Source organism: Marmota monax, unplaced genomic scaffold (assembly GCF_021218885.2).
Source record: "Marmota monax isolate L192 unplaced genomic scaffold, Marmota_monax_Labrador192_F-V1.1 WCK01_AAM20220418_F8-fsc00031, whole genome shotgun sequence".
In the NCBI taxonomy this organism is placed as follows: Eukaryota; Metazoa; Chordata; class Mammalia; order Rodentia; family Sciuridae; genus Marmota; species Marmota monax.
The window spans coordinates 16,581,488-16,601,537 of NW_026695197.1; the positions used below are offsets into that span (position 1 = coordinate 16,581,488).

At 50.2% G+C, this 20,050-nt stretch overlaps 1 protein-coding gene across 3 annotated transcripts in view; it reads right to left on the minus strand.

The window, feature by feature from the left end:
- Nucleotides 1-20,050, minus strand: part of Loxhd1 (lipoxygenase homology PLAT domains 1) — a 135,267-nt gene that overhangs the window by 36,575 nt on the left and 78,642 nt on the right. For all 3 annotated transcript variants that reach the window (XM_046428446.1, XM_046428445.1, XM_046428444.1), the window contains 8 exons: nt 19,537-19,703; nt 18,674-18,778; nt 16,794-16,922; nt 15,288-15,452; nt 10,929-11,110; nt 6,436-6,552; nt 5,610-5,772; nt 1,378-1,532 (listed from right to left, as the gene is read on the minus strand). In XM_046428446.1, the coding sequence (XP_046284402.1) occupies nt 1,378-1,532; nt 5,610-5,772; nt 6,436-6,552; nt 10,929-11,110; nt 15,288-15,452; nt 16,794-16,922; nt 18,674-18,778; nt 19,537-19,703 (1,183 nt within the window). The remainder of the gene's footprint in view (nt 1-1,377; nt 1,533-5,609; nt 5,773-6,435; nt 6,553-10,928; nt 11,111-15,287; nt 15,453-16,793; nt 16,923-18,673; nt 18,779-19,536; nt 19,704-20,050) is intronic.

Sequence of the window (20,050 nt, forward strand, 5' to 3'; positions counted from 1 at the left end):
TTTTCCCCAAAAAATGGACTGGGGAGGATAGGCTTCCTCCTAGCCACTGTACATGAACAGTGAACAAGTACATCTCTAGTGGTGTGTGTGTGTGTGACTTTAATGACCTTCTGTGATGCAGAATGTGTTCACCTCACTCTGTCTCTCAGGGCAAGATCTACTTAACACTCACATTACATTCCCACTTTAGAAGCAGTAAACTGAAGTAAAGGTAAATGGCTTACTTCTAGATTAAGGAGCCCTGGGGTCTGACTCCTGGAGACCTTTTACCATCTTGGAGCTCCTCCCATGAGACCCTGGTCCTGGGGTCACCAGCCACTGCAGAACCACTTAGGTGACACCCACTTTTCTTGCCCCAGGTCTAATTTCCTCCATTCAGTAGCAAGTGGTTTAACACTAAGCGTCATGCCTGGCTGAATGTCAGGCTTAAGGACACCTTTGATAAAGACCCACAGGTTGGTGTGTGAAATCCCCCCACAAAACCAACGAGCAAGACCACAGCTTGGATCAGGAGCCAATTCCCCAGATATGATCTCCTGGCCTCTGGGGGCTTGGGGAAGTTTTAGTTGAATGGAGAGGAGAAGAGGCTGTGGGTCCAGTGAAGGGGTCCAGGCAGGGCACAGGGAGAGACCTGAGCTGGTAGCAACAGGAAGTCTGGCAATGCCCACCCTTTAAGGTCCCTCTGGACAGACTTCTTCCTTTTTGTAAAATCACAGTATGTTCAAGCTGGAAGGACCGTCGATACTGCCTGGTCATGTGTTTTTTTAAGCCTTTTAATAGTCACAGAACCCTTTTCTTGACAGAGGGCTTGCTTGGCGCCTCAATAAACAGGCCAGGTCAAAGAGGTTCTACCTGGGTGGTGGGGGGCCTGTCTGCTTCCCCCATTTTGTCTATGGTTCCCGAGCGCCGTGTACTGCCCAGGGCTCTGCATGATGGAGTTGAGTCAATTCAAATTTGACCCCTTAATTTACAGATAAGGAAACTGAGGTCAGAGGAGGTGAATCACATATGGAGTTGAAGGCAGACCAGGGCTCCAGACCCCCAGGCCAAGCCTCCGTCCACACAGCCTGCGCCACCCTCCAACCCTCACCTCCACGGGCATGAGACCCTTCCATGAAGCCAACAACCTAGAGTTCGAGCCCCACCTTCTGCCTCACCTGACATCATCTGTGGGACCCTGGGCGGGCACACCTGCTGGGAGAGGGGGATGGGCTGCCCTGTAGGGGAAGGGCAAGGGCAAATGCAAAAGCCCAGATGAGGGTTCCCAACATCTCACAGAATTCCCAAACATCCCTAGGGACCAAGGAGAGCCAGCACCCAGATAGCTGCCCCGGGGAAGAGAAGGGAAGTGGGGTGAACTCAGCACGCCCCACATACCGTTCCTTTCTCAAATTTGTTGGTGCGGTTCTCAGACTTGCCCAGGTACCGCTCTCCGGTGTCCCCCAGGTCTCCGTAGATGGTGATGTAGACCTTGGCATCCGTCCCCGCCCCAGGAACGTTCCCTGTGAAGATCTGCACCGAGTACAGCACGACTGGGCAGGGAGTCGGACAGATGGAAAAGACCAAGGGAGAAGGATGACATTGCTTTAGGACTGGGAGCCGGACTTGCAGGCGGATTGAGGTGCCGTGCAGGCTTCAAGGAGTCAGGCCTTCCTCTTGCTCAGTTATGCATGTTCGGCTACCACCCCTGCTGATCTGCACCCAGGGGCTCTCAGAGAACCAGAGCATGGGGACTTCTCCAAGTGCACCTCAAACCAGCCACCTACACAGTGTCCGGGGGAAAGACCCCAGATGCCACCTGAAGTGTGTCTACATTGTGGTCACTAAATCTTCCTGCTGGGACACACCAACAATCACATGACATTCCATCCGACTGGTGTCAACGCCAGATCCTTCTAACTGGATTATGGGAAAATTACAATATACTTTTAAAAATTATTGCCGGTCAGTGTCCATTTTCTTATTTTCATGTATTCTTCAACCCACTGTGTCCCCTTGACTTCCCCCAGGGCTTCAGACAAACTCTTCTCCAAATCCCAGGGACTGCTGCCCCTCCTTTGTCCCCCAGGGACCCTGGGAAGTGCCTGATACATATTGGGGTGATGAGTACAGAAAGTTTAAGGAAAATAGAAGCTTGTTTTGTCTTCTGCTGTGGCCTCTTGGAAGAAGAATTAAATTAAACAGCCCTTTGCCGATCTCTGACCCAGTGGGAAGAGGCAAGCCTCCCAAACCTTTATCTATCTATTTATTTATTTTAGGTGTAGATGGACACCATACCACCTTTATTTTATTTATTTATTTTTATGTGGTGCTGGGGATCAAGCCCAGTGCCTCACACCTGATAGGCAAGTACTCTACCACTAACCCACAACCCAGCCCCCACAAAACTCCTTTACGAATGCTAGGAATGCTTCTCCCCTGTCCATACTCCTCTGTCCACGGAGATCTTGAGTTTCAGGTCAAGGATGAAGCAATTTTGCTGGATTCTCCCCAAGGGAGATGAAGGCTAGAGGCTAATTTCCCTTGTCCTTGAAAGTAGGGACCCCGCATGTGCACCTAGAGACCCAGTAGGGAGATGGCTGCCAGATTCCTATAGGGACTTGAAGCTTGGAGAAGGCCTCAAGGCAGAAGAAAGGGTTTCTTGACAAAGCCAGGGTTCATGCAGTGGTGTTTGTGACCCAGAGAAATGACACCTGAGTGTTGGCAGAGAGCCAATAGCAACAGTGGCACAGTGTGTGGTACAGGACATAGAGAAGAGTGGCACCTACCCTGGACTAAGGGCCAAGGATCTCCTGTGAGCCTCAGGATTCCTACAAGGCCCTTGGAAAGGGGTCCCTCTCCTTGCAGGACCCAAGCAGGGCTTTCTCTCCAGCCCTTGGAAGCGGGCTCACAACCACCTCGAATCCAATGTGGGTAAGTGAGAAGCTACGGTTGCTCATGGCCGTGGGCACTGGCACAGGCACACCCGCGACATGGTTCCTGGTGTTCCCTTGGGTTCTGCAGCACACACTCTTCTTCTTCTGGTGTGCCTTCTGGAGTAGTATCATGGGTCCTTGTCGCCTTTGCACCCCATGGACCCCAAGCCCTCCCAGTTCCACCCACCTCTCTCAGCTCATCTTGCACAGCCTGGCAGTGTCTTCCTTGAGCTCCTGAGTCTGTATCTCCAGTTGCCTCCCATGCTTCAAACCCTTGCTCTGTTACCTAGTGGTCATCTCCACCTCGACTAGAACCCAGCATCAAACTCACACATCCAAATGAGCTCTGTCCCCGCTGTACCCCACCTCCATTTCATACCTCCCACCCACTGTCTCTCCACAGCACCCCCAGCGCCCTGCTTTCCAATGCCTGTTGGTGCATTTTGAGACCTATGGTTACAGGTGTGTCTCCCACTGTGAGGGCAACTGGGGATGCATCACGCTTGCCCCTACCCCACCATATTCAGTGCACGGTCCAGCCAGCATTCCTGACGCATTAGTAAATGAAACCTCTTGTTGCTTCAAAGAGCCAACATCATCCAAGTCTACCAAGGTAATACTGACATGAAGTGACATTAGGAGTCTTGTCACTGTTGAGACACAACAGTTGACTGTCCTCCCCTCTCACTTCCTCTCCTCCACTTCCTGGCTGCCTTCAGGCCTGCCTGTTCCACACATGGAATCATCGTGGTGGGTGGGTGGGCCTGTGAGGACACGTTTCTAGAAGCCTTCTTCCCAGAGTGCTGATGTGTCCCCAGGGACTGTGACTAAATGGCCTTCCTACTCCCCCTACTCCACCCCCACTGCTTTTTCCAGTCCTTTGGGAATTAGGAAAACAGATCCAGCTTCTGGGTGCTGAGCAATGCCGTGTGCAGGATCCAGCTATTTCTGGATCCTCCTCCCTCTCCATCCCACCCAGGCCACAGCTCATCAGTGGAAAGATGTTTCCTTAGAAACATCACCAAGCGCCGAGTGGGTTTTGTGGCAAGTGATTCATACAGAACAGCCCAAGTGTGCTGCTGGGACAGCTGTCCAGGGCATCCTCTGGGGTCCAAGAAGAAAAGAAAACTATTGCCCTGATTCAATAGCAAAGAAAATTTAGGGAAAGAAATATGGGCAGGGAGAGTCACGGTACTGGTTTTTATTTCTAAGTGGAGTGGCAGTTGAGATTGAAGGAATGAAGGAGCTATAACTGTTTTTCTTCCTGTAATAGAAAAGGAAAAATATATTTGACTTTTGATTGTCTCACCAGCTTGGTGGGCAGAAAGATCTGTTCCCCTGTCTTTAGATGGGAATCTTGGATTTTATTGGAGTCTTGAGTTTTACTCCAGTTTTTCTAAGAAGGCAACAACACAATGTTGAGCTGGATTTCTAAAGTTTTAGAGCTTCTGGGGTCCATGTAGACCACCATGCTGGAGAGGCCCAGAGGAGTTTTTTGTATGTTATCAGTGGCATAAAGTCTGGCTCTTACAAGTGAAGTTGATTTTTGAAATAGGTAAAGCTTATTCACGAATGACTGGTGAATAACGTGGGAATTGACATGGACCACGCCTTCACTGGTCGAAACAGAGGTGTGGCTCTGCCTCTGTGGTACAGGAAGAATATATGTGCATGTGCACGCACACATGATGTAGAAAAAGAGGAGAAAACTGAAGAGTAAGCCTTGAGGAATACCACCTCAGCGGACTATTTAGAGAGGTAGGAAGAGAATCAGAATGTGACTGTGTCACCCAAAGTAAAGGAGGAAACCCAAGAATTGAGTGGTCAGGGTGGTGCAGATCCTGCAGAGAAAATGACATTCATGAAGAAGGGAGAAAGGGCTGCGCATGGTGGCTCACGCCTGTAATCCCAGCAGCTCCAGAGGATCAAGAGTTCAAAGTCAGCCTCTGCAACTTAGGAAGTTCCTAAGCAACTCAGCTAGACCCTTTCTCTAAATAAAATATTTTAAAAGGGCTGGGGATTCTGGAAAGAAAAGAGAGAAAGGGGCTGGCTCATACAGAAAACAAATCTGGGACCTTGGACACTCTGTCCCTGCATCCAACCATGGAGAGCTAATATACAAGAGTTTCAGTTACAGATCAGCTAGGGCTTTTCTGCCTGCCTGCCTTTCTTCCTTCTTCTTTTTTTTCTTTTCTTTTCTTTTTGGTGGTGCTCGGAATCCAACTCAAGACCTTGCATGCGAGGCAGGTGCTCTACATTGAACTACATCCCGAGTTTCAAGATGCTTCTTAATTCATACTTAATTGGAGCAGCTGGATCTAGCATGAGCAGAGAGGACCAATCCACCCAGATTGGTAGGCAAATATATGGAGTAGAGAGAAAGCGAGGACCAGGATAATTCAGGCACAGGAAAACGCCTATTTGGATTTATTACCATAATATTGGACCAGGAAGAGATTTGAATACACACTTTGGAGTGAAATAGGAAAAACTTTGAAGTCTACTGCTGCAATTTATTAGCTGCTGGGCAGCTTGTGTGACTTCTGTGAGCCTCAGTTACCCTCTCTACAGCATGGAGATACAATAGACCCTCCTCCTGCAGGAGAAGGCTCAGCCTGGAAAGGGCAGGTGCTCTGCAACAGAGGGCCAGGCCCTGGCGCTGCCTCTGGCGATGGGGGTGACCCCTACACTTACTGTCCAGGGGCTCTTCCACTTCCTTGTAGACTTGCCTCAAAGACCCGTCTTTCATGTATTTCTCAGTGAAGATGTCGTAGGGGACCAGTTCTCGAATGGTCTTCTTGTCATCCTCGGAGGTGGCAAGCCATCGATCACATGGGAAAGTCAAGGTCTCTGTACCCTGGGGTGAGGAGGAGGGAGAAATTAGCCCCTGGTGTGGGAACTACCGATTCCAGAGACTCATGTTAATGTTAACTGGACCAAGGACAAGTGACATGGAGCCTCAAAAATGCAAAAACCACAAGGCGCCTTCTTGCCCCGTTCCGCAGATCTAGTCCTGCCTGAAGACTTTCACAACCACGTCAGTGATTGGCTCTTGAAGGCTGGGGTTCCCAGGGTCACTTAAACATAGATATCTGAACCCCAAAACGAACATTTAGATTCAGGGAGTAAGGGAAGGAGTTCCACACTTTTAAGTCACTCCCAAATCATTCATAGCCACTATGGCAGAGAGATGTCTCCTAACTTGAGAATTTTGTGGATGCAGAATGGTTTCCTTCTGTGAACTGACTTTGAGTAGCAGATGGACATTCTGGTCATTCACTAGTACTTTGGCCTTGGGCATGGGGAGCAGCGACGTGGCTGCCCAGACTCTCCTCCTTGGCCACTAAACCAGGTTCCAGAAGATTCTGCCTTGGCCCTGAACTAGTCTGAGTGAATTGGGTGAATTTTTCTGAGATTTTATTTCAATTGAATAAGGCTGAAGTAGCCATCAAGGGAATCTGCTTTGTCTCTTCTGGAACAGGACAAGAGGAGGAGCAGAACAGACCAGGCAAAAACTCACGTCTTTGTCTGGGAGGAGCCTGCGGATGTCCACGTGGGAGCAGTGCCACCCCGGATTTATGCCTGTGTTATCGTGGCCGATCCGGATTTTTTCAATGATTTCTCCCACGTCTTCCAACTTTGAAAAGGATAAAAGGCAGAGGTTAGCAGAAAAGCCTCAGTGACACTCTGCCTCCCTAGGGCAGCCACCCCTAGGTCCCTTTGAACTTTTAGAGGTCACTTTCTCCAATACTTCTCCACGGGCCAGCCAGTCCAACCCCCTCCTCTGCACATTCCATGTTCATGCTTAACTTCCCCACCCCCCACTTAAAGTCACTGAACTCCAGCTCCCAGCTCAGTACACTTCTCAGGAGGTGGCTCACTCTTCAAGGTGGAGCCCCGCCCTCTGTCTTCCTCTTGCTTGCTGTTGGAGCAGCCCATTCCCCACTGGAGAACTGAATTGGGTATCAGAAGAGGAGCTGTGGTTCTGCCCTTGCCTTCTTGCCAGGCTGACCTTGTTCAAGCCCTCAGGCCACTAAGAGGCCCTCCTCTCCTGCCATGCCTTTTCTGCACTCCCACAAACTCCAGTCCTGCAAACTTGACATTCCCTTGCCACAGAACTTTTGCATGTGCTTTGCCAGTGTCCCATTTCTTTTCTGTGCTTAATTCTATACCTGTCCAATCTTATCACTCAGGTCTTAGCTCAAGGATCACTTCCTCTCACCTCCTCAGGAAAATCCCTTGAACTTCCCAAGAAAGTCAATTCTCTTCATGACGGGCGCCCAGCTTGGTGTGGCTCCCCCTCTGGGTACTTCTGACAGCCAGAAGTTTGTGTATTGCCTTCTGTCTCCTCCACCACTGCATTGTACCTATTCTTTCTTCTACCACTGAAAGCCACAGTGCAGGCACCTGTGTTCATCATTGTATCCCCAAAGCCAAGAACAGTGCCTGTGACCTGGGCATTCAACCAGCGGACCAGCGGAGATGGAGAGGATGAAAGAGTAAGTGTTTTGTTCCCTTCCCTACAAGGTGGGTATGATGATGTCAGCCCTCATAACACTTTACAATGGTGTGCCCGGGCAAGCCCTGAACTGGGGGAAGCCGATCTCTCTCTCCTGCCTGAAGCCTACAGGCATGGGGTGCCAGGGAGCAGCTCCTTCAGAACTGACAGGTCCCTGACCCCTCAGAGCCTCTTTAAGGAAGTGGTGGAGTGGCCAGACACAGGGCAAGGCCATGCACTTGTCCACGGTGCTCTCTCTGCCAGGCTGCCTACCCAACCAGCCCGACTCAAGCACCCCTGCGAGACTCTTGGGCCTCTCTGGGTTCCATATGTCATGTTCTCCTCTAAAGTGCTGTATGTACTGATCCACACCCTGCCTGTCCATAAGAGGATCGGGACAAGTTGAGGAAGGGCAAAGAGAAAAGAAGGGCAGGGTCAGCCGGCAGTGTCACCCGGATGTCCTGGCTGATGGTCCCCAGAATGCCTACATAAGGTTGGGGGCTGAGGTGGGGTGTCTGCAGATGTGAGTTGCCTGTTGGTCCCTCTGCAGAAGTGGCTGCCAGCTTGTTCCACCAAGTTCTCAGGGGCCACAAAGAGGTGGCAGAGTCAGTTCTGGCATGAATGGAGAGCTCTTGATGAGACAACAGTGTCTGAATGATCGACTGAGTCATTCATCCAATGCAAAGCCTCCAGAACTTCAGCCAGAAGTGACCTCTGCATGAGCTGGGGCTGCCTCCAACCCTGGCCTCCCCACCCGGCCGCAATGGCAGGGGCATTGGCACTCATGCTCCCCAGTTCTTACCCTGGCTCTGCCCCTTGGACCTGTGTGACCTTAGGCAAGCCACTTGGCCTCCGGGCCTTAACGTCCTTGTCTATGAAATGGGGAGAACACAACTTGCTCAGCTGGTGGAGGAGCATGGGGGAACCCCTTAAGGTCACTTCCAGGTCTAAGGTTACGGACATGATCACGGTTCTCTGGCTCTAAGTGCCTGGCAGAACCCCACATTGTTGCACATTCTGTGGGTGGACAAGGATGCTGCAGCTGCTCTGTGGCACCTCCCCCCCGCCACTGCCACCACCCCTCTGCATCAGAGGAGTGAAAATCAGTGGCCATGATGGCCATCTGGAGACCCCGAGGCTCCTGAGTCTCTAAACAAAGATCAATGTTTTCACTGCCATGGAAATTGTAAACGAGGCCTTACTCTTCCCCATCTAGACATGCGCAGAAGCTGCGAGAGGACTCCCTGGTCCTCAGGATCTCCATCTGAGGACCCAGCTGCTCAGTAGGACCAGGAAGTAAAGGGTCACTGACTCTCCCTCTGGCCACAGGCCTCTTTCCTCCTTCCCCATTCCACTGCCTTGAGGTGTGAGATGTGTGGGCCTCTGGCTGCAATGATACCTCTGAGACCTGAATCTACCAGCTACTCAGTTGGATACACCAGGAGCTGACTCAACAGTTATCCCTCAAATGCCAGGAGGCCTTTAGGGGACTGTTGGTCCCAGATGGTGGGCCTCAGAGGATGTCAGCATCAGAAGGGACCTGGGATTCTCCTGGGAGGTGAAAGAAATAAGCAGAAGGTTCTGGAGTACAGAGCCCTGCTCTGCTGTTTTAGGATAACTTGAGCAAGTCTCTAAGCCTTCCTGTGCTGTTTCCTCATCTGTGAAATGGGATGATTATACTGCCACCCTCCTGGACATGTCATGAGGAGCCTGCAGGAAGGGCTCGAGGACTCTGAGCTCTTCTTGTTCTTTTCCCAGATAACCCTGTGTCCTTGCGTGGGGAGAAGTGGTGGCTGGCTCATGGGCTAGTGGCTGAGTGAGAGTCAGTGCTGGCCATCCCGGGCTCTCCTCTCACCTGGAGATCCACTGGACAACAGAAAGGAAGAGAGGCGTGTGGGCAGGAGGAGGGGCAGGGGCTAGAGACAAAGCCTTTCTGTGTGTTCTCAAGGTCTCAAACTCCCTGAGACCCAAATAGATTTGAAAAGAAAAAAAAAAATAGCAACAAATTACTGGCAAACTATATCTGCTTGTTAGTGGGGACTTCATTGATGAAAGTCCCCAGAAGTCCTGCTGAGGTGTAACCACAGCCTCAGCCACTGACGGCATTGGGCTCAGATGACTCACGCCATGACATCTTGGGTGGTGAGATGTGAGTTTTATGTGGATAAATGAATCAGCCTTGAATTTTTCTTGCTAAAAGACTCAACAAAGGTGGTAGACCTTCCCACGAGTGCCTGAATGGTCCCTAAGAAGGTCTCCTGGGACAGCCACTGACTAATCAATAATGAGGAAGAGTTGGGGGCTTTGTTTCCCATAACCAACAAAGAAGGGGTGTCTCCACAGGTCCCTGCTACTTGGAGAGTTGGGGCCCCTGAGGTTCCTGGCCCTTCTCATCCCTGCCGCTTTCCCTAAGTCACATCATGCTCCTCCAGGCCCTCTGGCTAAAACTCAATCTGCAAGCTTTACTTATTTCCCCCTCTGGGGTGCTGGTCATTCTGTTCCCCGCACAAGGAATACTATTCCTCCTTGTCCCTGCATGTGTCCACTTTCATGCCCAGCCAAAACCAGCTCTTCCAAGAGCCATTTCCTTCCCTAGCTACCTATGGGCTCCAGCTCCGCCCACTTGCTAGACCTGGCCGAGGCTCAGGGTGCTATTCCAGAGCCAGTCCTTCCAGATTCAGCGCCTGCATCCACTGTATCCTAGTGGCGTGGCTTTCTGTAAGCCTCTGAGCACCCTATGCCTTGGTTTCCCCCTCTTTGCCCAGGGATCGGTCCAGCAGGATTGCTGTGAGAGTACCTTGAGGTCCGTGCCCTCTGACCCACAGGGTCAATTATGGTGACAATCACCAGACCCAGAAACTTTGTGTGGAGTTCTGGGGTCCTCACCCACACTACAGAACTCTTGAAGGCAGGGGCGGGGCCTCTCCTGCTCTCGTGTCTCCCACCCGCTGGGTACACTGCAGGGATCCTGGGTCAGAGTAGGCACTGAATGGAGGGGTGTGGGACTCCAGGGGGCTGGGACCTACACCCATACCAAACTTCAGGGAAAACCCTACTGCCCAGACCTGACAGGGAGCTGGGGAACACACGGATGTTCTTCTCTATTGGATTGCTTGGTCGTGGCTTGCAAGCTGAGCAGGAGACCTGTTCCCACGTGATCACTGGTGGTGAGATTCGCATGCCAACCCCCAGATCCCCCAGACCACCCTGCCCAGAAGCCTTGCTCCAACTATAGACCTGGGTTTTGTGGTGGACTCACGGGAGACAACCTGTTGGCATGGTTTCTCTCATTTTCCCATGTCCTAGCCATTCGTTGCCTCTGGTCCTGACCCCAGTCCTGGAGGGCCAGAGCCAGCTTCACTGTCCTTTTGGTTGGTGGGAGGTTCTGAAGCCCAGAGAGACTGGATGAGCTGCCCAGCTCCCACTATGAAGGGCATGTCCTGCCCTCAACGCAGGCTTCTCTCCCCGTCTCTCTGACCCGCCACCTCAGCAGGCAGCTTGCTGAGCCCAGGTACCTCCACGATGAAGCGGGAGGCAGACTTCCTCTCAAAGAACAGCTTCTGCTCCCTCTTGTTGGTGCACAGAAACTTCTGCCGCGTGCACACAGCATCGCAGCCGTAGATGATGATGAAGATGTTGGCATCTGTCCCAGCAGCAAAGACATCGCTGGTGTAGAGGGTGATCTCGTAAGGGACAACTGAGGGGGGTGGCAAGAGGGGACAAGAGAATGGAAGACAAAGGCAGGTGAGGTCAAGTTCTTCACCAGCCCAGACCCTTTCACTGGGGAGCTGCTGCTCCTGGACCTGACTTTCACATGGTTGCCTAGCAACCACAGGGTGGTCCTGTTCATGTCTTGCAATCACAGAAATCCCTTGATCCCTCAGACCAGATCAGGGTCGCTGAGCCTCAGGCATCACAAGACCAGTACAACAGACTGACGGAAGGCCCAAGTTATGGAATTTGACAAGCCCAAGCTTGAATCTGACTTAACTATCCGTGTGACCTGAGCAAGTTAGTTATGAACCTTAGTTTCTGTTTTCTGTAAAGTCCCCTCAACATGGTGCTCAGCTGGACATTCTGTAATCAGGAGCATTAGATTTCAGGGGACTCTCCACTCAGATCTCCTGGCTTCAGTGGTGAGAATCCTCTCTCCTTTCTCCCCAGCTCTAACCCCCAGCCTCACTTGCTTCAAGTTGGCCTGCCCTCCCCAACCTGCACACCTGGACCCTCATTCAGGTACCTTCACTTTACAGAAGTGTCCTGTAGAGGAGGGACAGGAGGAGATGAGGGTGACCAGGTTTCCTCAGTTCCGGGACTACCATCTGTCTTTAAAAGAGATCTGTCCAACCAGGGCTGTTAACAAGCAGCTACCTCATGAGCATCCACCAGCAGGAAGGACCAGCAAGTCTGCAGTGTGAGCGGAGGACCTGTTGATTCAGGAGTCTTGGGGAGCTTGTTAAAAATACAGATTCCCAAACTCCTCCTCAGACTGTCTGTGAGGTAGGTCTAACACACAGCCTCCACTAAAGTTTGAAAACAGTAGTTTAAAAATCATGTATTGTAACTACACATTGGGGTTCATGGGCAGCTTGTGAAGTGGGTTTAGCAAGCTGCCCACCCAGTTCTTTACAAACTTTATAGAATTGGGGCTGGGGTTGTAGCTCAGTGGAAGAGTGCTTGCCTAGCATGTGTGAGGCACTAGGTTCGATTCTCAGCACCACATACAAATAAATAAAATAAAGTTCCATCAACAACTAAAAACTATTTTTTAAAAACTATAAGGAATCGAATCGAATGGAATAGAAAATCTCACTGTATGTCCCACAGAGGGAGGGTAAATTTTTTGTGACACTTTCATTTGCTGCATATGTATATGAATGTGTGTGGTTACTGTAGGCCTCAGTAAAATAAGGAGAGAGAGAGAGAGAGAGAGAGAGAGATCACACAAGAGAGAAATCCCAGAGGAAAATGGTCAAGAGAACAGGCAGTTCTGGCTTCTCCAGACAAGGAATTTGCTCTTCATTTATTTTCAGGGTGCTTTGATGCAACCCTGTGATAGTGACACTTGTAACTGTCATTCATGGAGGACTTGCTATGTGCCAGATTCTATATTAAGCACCCTAAAGGCCTCATCTCTCTTCATCCTCACGATGACCTGATGGAGTCGGTATTGTTTTACCCATTTTATAACATGAGGAAATCATGGCTCAGAGAAATCACTTGCCCAAGATGAACACGGTGGTATTCAAACTTGAACCCAGACTTGTCTGACCTCCGAGCCTGTACAGACTACCCCCAGGGTGAAATGGAAGAACGTACTGCCTCCTGCCCACCAGCCACAGGGAGAGCATGCAGTGGAGGCCCATGAAGATGACATGGAGCTCTACAGTGGCCCAAGAGGGCCCCATTTATGGGTTGCTGAGAAATAGAGGCCTTAACCCTGCCAGGCCCTCAAGCCCAGGGAGGCTCATCTCTGCAGTCCTCTGAGGATTCAGGTTGCTCCCTGGCCTGAAGCCTGGGAGGCCTGAGAGAAAAGCTGGTGATGGAGTTTGGGCTGTCCTGAGACCAGTGGGCAGCAGCAGAAGCCCTGGACGTTTCTGAGTAGGAACAGCCCACCCTGAGCCCTCATGGCTCCAGGCCTGGGCCCACATTTGGTTTCTGGTTTTTAGTTCTGCCTCTGCCATGGGGTAGCTGTGTGTCCTTGGGCCTTGGTTTCTTCACCTATAAAACGAGGAGGTTTAACTAGATCTGTGGTTCAGTTTGTTTCATGAACCACAAATACATTTATTAAGAACGTCCAGGAAAAACCTTGATGTGTGAAAATTGAGGAAGAGCTCAAGATGGCCTGGGGAGGGTCCCCTCTCAGACTTTCTCCTCCCCAAACTCACTGCCCTGGGACACCTTCCTCACTTGTCATGACCCTCAGACATATGTGGAAACCAAAAGTCCCTCCTGGCTCTGACATGGCACGGTTCTGCCTTTGTAGTTCCAGACTGGGGCCCGCCTCCCCTGGGGACTGCATGTCCAGAGCCTCCGCTGCCCCTTTCTGATTCTCTGGCCTCTGGGACGGGTCCTCGGTTACCCCACTAGGAGCACTTCATTTATTTTCAGGGTGCCTTGATGCTGGCTTCACAGGGGATCACATAACCTTGACCACTGTCACACCTAGCTTCCAACATGCTTTCCAGTATCCTGCCTGGGACTGCTGACACTGTTTTCTGTCAATCCTGGACCAAGCTCCCTGGTTCCCTGGAGCCCTTGGCTTTGGACCCAGAGGCCTTCTCTGGAAGTAGGTCCTGAGCAGTCGACTCCTCCTCCCTATTCCCACCCTGAGAGTTTCACATTCACGCCACGTCCCGCTCTTCATTCTGGCTTTCCTGAACAATTTCCTTTTGTGGTCTTTTTTCTTTTCTCCCCTTCCTTCCTTTCTCTCCCCACCTTTTTGCTTTTTTTTTTCCTTTTGGAAAAAGTGAGTCCAAGACAAGGGGCAAATGGGTTGCTTTTACCATCAGGCTAGAACTGAATACAGTCAGCTCCCCATTTCTGCAGATTCAACCAACCATGATTAAAAAAAAAAAAAGTTGTATCTGTTCTGAACATGTACACACATTTTTCCTTATTGTTATGCCCTAATCAACACAGAATCCCAACTATTTACATAGCATTTACATTGTATGAGGCACAAGAACTCATCTAGAGATAATTTAAATTATACAGGAGGCTGTGCATAGAGTTTATGTGAATGTTATGCTGTTTAATACAGGAGACTCGAGCATCTGCAGATTTCAGTGTCTGTGGGGGGTCCTGGAATCAATTCCCCAGACTGTCAAGGAACAACTGTATATTCAAAGTCAGGCCACATAAACTCTTACACTTTTGGTGGGACACAGAGCAAGTCCTGTCCTAGGGCACAGAGGGGATGGGTATATCTGCTCTTGAGGGTCCCAACCAGTCCTGCTGCCAGCCCTGTGTGTGTGTGTGTCGGTTCAGAGTCTACTCTGTGCTGCAGGCAGCTCCTAGGAGCAAGGACTGGATCTAGGGTTTGCTTTGTGCATGCGTGCCTAGGGACTTCACTGGAGGGGGAAATGTCACTTTGCTTCGGGCTTTGGATCAGAAAATATTTCACTGGAATTGCTTTAGGGGGAAAAGTGCATCACAGATTCATGCTGTTTGTTATTTGGGGAAAATATTTTGGTAGAGTTCATTATTTAGCTAGGAAAAAAAGTTGTACATATGCTCTGGGTTTGGTTCAGATTTTACCAAATTCAGACAGATTATTTATAGTTTTGTTGACTTCAGTTTGATTCCCAGGTCCTAAAATGCACTTACACATATATAAACATTTAATGCCTATAATCAGCTGACAACAGTAGAGGGGAAATGTCAAAATGTCACAAGCTACTCCAATAAAAGGAATCACATTGACTTCCTTTTTGAGTTCTCCCGCCTCCTCCTAACCCTCATGTAGCGGGGATTTCTTTGGCATGTAGATGCCTGGAAGAAGGATTGGTGGTGGCTTGGTCACCATTCCCCACAGTTAGACCAGTCTTTTTGATACTAGAACCACCCTACATTATTATCTCTATTTAACAAATGAAGAAACTGAGGCCTGCAGAGATCAGGCTCTCTGTTCTGTCACAGCTAGTTTGCGATGACTTTGGAATAAGTCCTGTGTTTTCTTTCCCTGAGGTTATGCCCACAGCTCCATGGCTGCTTCCTCTGCCCCCCCCCACCCCAAGCTCAGAAAATTTGGGGAAGGAATGAGAGAGCCAAATCTCCAAAGTGGACTGGACCCTGGAGGAGGACGGGGGTGAAGTCGGGTGGCAGGTACTGGGATTCTGAGGGGGACAGGCCTTGCCGTGTGTGGTGCTCACATGGTGTGTACAGTCTTGTCTGAAGCTCTGCGTGGAAAAGGTCTCTGACAATGGTCCCATCATCTTCATCCTTGGCCAGCCAGCGGCCACAGGGAAACGTCATGCACTTTCCAAGAGATGGGGCGTCCACTTCTACCCAGTCTACAAACCAGCCTGGGGCCTTGCCTGGAGAGAGAGGAGACCCAGAAACCATCAGGGACTTGTGCAGAGTTGGTTTCCTGTGGGTTCCTGCAGGGACTCCAAACATCCTCCCTGACTGGCTGGCGGACACCCAGAGCTCCACCATTCCTGCGTCATTCCTTCTGCTGACAGCACTGCTGAGATGATTCCTGTTAATATGTGCACACTGCTGGGGCTGGATCACACCCCGGGCTGCTGCCAGCAAAATTAGCAACAGTGAAGGAGCACAGGGAGGTAACAGGAGGTCAGAGACATTCTGAGGGGAGGAAAGTGGATGCACTCCAGGGTGGAAGGAGCTCCAAACAGGGAGCCCAGGGATGCTGCAGGGAGCCTGAGCCTACAGAGGCGATCATGCCACTCAATGGCAGGATGACACTCACAGCTCCCTGGCTCAGTTTGTGATGCAGGAGGAGGAGGGAAATGATTGGAGGAATGATGCTCCTCCCTGAGTGCTCCAGCTTCCAGAAAGCAATGGAAATGCGGCAGAGAGCCCTGTTCCTACAGTCTTGACAGTCATGGGTTCTAGGACCAGGATCCCTTCCTTAAGCTTAGAAGGGTGGTTTTGGCACTAAGAAAAAGGGTCCACCCAGTGACTTGGGAGGCAGAGGCAGGAGGATTGCGAGTTCAAAGCCAGCCTCAGCAATTTAGTGAGGCAGTAAGCAACTCAGTGAGACCCTGTCTCTAAATAAAATACAAAATAGGGCTGGGGATGTGGCTCAGTGGTCGAGTGCCCCTGAGTTCAATCCCTGGTACCTAAAAAAAAAAAAAAATTTAAAAAAAGAGTCCAACTTTACTCAGAGAGAGCAAACACAGGTACATCCTCTACCTATCTGCATTGTCTGTGGGTTCCAGACAAAGGGCTGGCTAGATAGTGGTTATAAAGTGGGAACCCCAGGTCATCAGGCTCTATAACACCCAAGGACTTGGGAGATGTGCATATTCTCAGGCATCTTCCCAGACCTGTTGAATCTAGTCTGGTGGGAGAGAACCCTGTGCTTCAAAACCCCTGCCCTACCCCCACGTGATTCTGATGCACACTCAAATCAGAGAGCCAGAGTTAGGTCAGGGAGTTTTGAATCTAGCCTCATATTAACTTTACTGAGGTTGGGGAATGGGTAAAGGCTTTAAAAATTTCCAGTTTCCAGGTCCCAACCCAAACCAATTAGACCAGAATCAGTGTTCAGCCTGGGTTCCAATGGACTAGAGGGTTGGAGAAGCTGTGTTATTATGGAAGGAAGATGGTGTCCAAATCTCCAAGCATTTTCTCAGATGCCCACAGGTTCTGAACATAGTGCTCATGGAGAGAACAGGGGAGGGAAGCCAGACCTGTGTTGTCATGGCCAATCCTGACTTTCCACAGGTCTCCCAGATCCAGCGTCTCTACTGTGAAGATTTCAATGCTGTCTCTCTCAAACTTGTCGCTGTTGGTCTTGGAGGATTTCAGGAGGGTTGTTCCTGCCAACCAAATGACCCCAACATGACTGGCTGACCCTGAGATCTATCCAATCATGTTAGCCACCAACCCATTTTGTCTTTCTCCATAATGACCAAACTTTCCAACTCTAAAGTTAAATTTAGACTATGCAGTTATCATCCACCAGGCACCTTGGCACATTTGGTGTGTATGTGTGTGTGTGTGTGTGTGTGTTCTTTTATTGAGCTTTGCTGTAACCCTTTCAAGTATATATTTTTTTTCTAGTTTATACCCAAAGAAAGGCCTTCTCCAAGGAGAAGGTGGTGGGGTTCTATGTCAACATCTACATTCTTTCCTAACTCTTCATGATTCTCCATGTGAGGAAGGAACTACCAGTAAAACCACCCTTCCCATGCTCACTGAGAAAACAAGGGACCCCTGTGCAGATGGGACAAAGGGAATTCTCTGGAGACTCTCATCTGGAAGGCTGGAGAGATGGCATCAAATACCTCCCACCTGCCATCTCTCATGTGGAATCTGGGGACTCCGGCTGTGGGTCAGCCTGAAATTTGAGGTGGTTTCAGAATCACCTCCATCCCCTCCTGCCTCAGCTTGCCTTGAAGTCTCCCCTGCCCCTGCCCTCAGTCCTACTGTGGTCCCACCTCACATAGAAAGTCTCTGGCATTCATAGCCTCATTGCAGACTGGCATAAGCACACAGAGAGACAGACCTTGGTCCAAATGCCTGGCTCTGCCTCTTGCCATCTGGACTATCTTGGACAAATTGCTCAATGTCTCTGAGACTTGGTTCCTCAAATGTCAAAAAGAGGTGTTCTTGTTCCCTTCCCTGTAGGGTTGTTGTAAGAACATAATAAGATGATGACCGTCAAGGGCGCAAGAGTGCGTCTAGGCAAGTAAGAGCAGATGTTGGAGCCATGGATTCCTTTGACCATGGTTCAGGAGCCATCACAACCACAAACGGTAGAAGTTATAAATTAATTAGTTCATCATTCATTATTTGCTTTATCTAACCCATTAAATAATAATAATGATTAGTGTTTATCGAATAATACTTTGACCCAAATATTTCACATGTTCAATTAATTCCATGAAATTCACAATTCTATGAGGCACATAAAGTTTTTATCTTTATTTTACAAGTGGGGAAAAACTAAGTCACAGAGAGGTTAAGCAGCTTGTCCGAGGTCACACAACTCATGAATGGTGGTGTGGAAATTTGAACCAATCAGTTAAGTTCCCCGGGCTGAGGTCTCTATTAGCTCACTGTCATATTAGAATATAAGCACCCATGGCTCAGGATAAGCCCGTTCATTCTTCAAGAACAGTTGACATGCAGTTCTGAACTCACAAGCATGATGGCAACTTGAGGGCTGACTTCTCAAAACTCAGACACAATGACTGGATGGGGGCATCGAGAAGATCCTAGCCCAGCACTAAATGCCCCCTTCTCTGGGTTGCTATGCAAAGGCTTCAGAGTAACTTCAGGACACCTTGGGCATCTCATACTAAGGAAGAATGGTGCCCACTGGCTGGAGCTCATAGGAGGTTGGGAGGAGCCACTTTTTCCCAGGTGTTACTGGGGTAAATTTAGGGCAAGGGACATCTCTGCCATTAGAACAGAAGAGAAAGCTGACCCAGAGGAGATATTTTAGGAAAAAAGGAACTTCCTTTCTTGTATGGGGCTGGGTTCAGCAATCAGAATTTCCCTGGACACTTCTGAGTCCCAGAGAGGGGCAGACGTGGGTAAGCTTTGGTCCCCATTGCTTTCTTACCCGTGTCATCTTGTGTGCCAAAGAGCGTGATGAAGACGTTGGCATCGGTACCTGCATTCTTCTTGTCCCCTGTCTTTACGGTCACTGAGAACGTGGTTGATTTATCTGCCAGAAGAACATAGAGAAGTGAGTTGCAGACTGCTCTAGGCTCCTGGAGGAGAGAGGACCATCACCTCCAGGAGGGCTTCCTTGCTCCCCAAATCTGGCCCGATCAGGCCAGCTCTTCCCCTACTCTCTCAATCCTACACTCCTGGACCCCAGGATTAGAAATAAGCACATTTCCATGATCACTTTACTTGCAGTATGTTTTTTTCTGCAGTTGCCTGAGGGTGGAGATAATGTCCCCTGACCCTGGCTCACACAGGAAACCCTCAATCAATAGAGTCAATAGGACAGGGGAGATGGGGTGGGGGTGGGGATGGAGATTGGGAGAATCAGAGGCGACCAGCCTGGAGCCCTGGGCTGACTCCCATGCTGGGATGCAGGTTTCAGGGAAGAGGTATAAGCATCAGGGGACTCTTGAGGGCCAGTGTTCATTGCTTCCCTGGACACAAATGCACTGGGAGCCTCTCATGTGCCTGGAGGGAAGGACAAAAGATGAAACAGATCTGGCTACGACCATTCCATCCCGACAGTAACCCCATGTACTTTACAAACTGTACTTTACAGTGAGCGTTTTGCTGGGCTCATGGGAACATGCTTCCCACCCTGACCTCTCCTTCCTTGCCGTGGAGGAATGAGAGGGTGATGCATCTGGATTGTACCCAGAGCCCTTGGGGAGGGAGGAAAGATGGAGATCAAAAGTGGAGGAGAGGAGGGGGCAGGGATTCTGGAGGGAGAAAATCAGCTCTAGTTTAGAAAACCTTTTTGCTCCAGAGCCAGGTTGTCAAGGGGGTTACTGTCACCATGTCCCCCACCCTCCTCATCCTCGCTGGGCAGCACATAGGACTCGTCCACTGGCAACAGCTCCCTGGACAGCTGGCCATCATCCTCCTCCACTGCCAGCCAGCGTTGGCACGGGAAGTAGTACCTGTAGGGATGGGGAGGGAAGGTTGGGAGTGTCCTCTTAGGAAGGTTTCCTGCAGGAGCAGGCATGGGCTGAGAGTGAGGGGCACACAGTCCCCTCAATCCACCCTTCACAGCATTGCCCTTGCAGCACACCCAATCTGGGAAGGACCCCATGGGTCACCTGTCTGGGAAATGGTCTCCAGACATCCCATTGAAGTTGGGTAATATTGGGTGGAAGGAGAGGGCCTGTGGGAACTGATCCGACAACACTTTCTGGAACTAATCTATTAGCCAGAGCTACATTAGCAGAGCGTTTCTTGGAAAGTGCTCCATACACATGTGTTGAGTTAATAGATTTCGATGGAATGA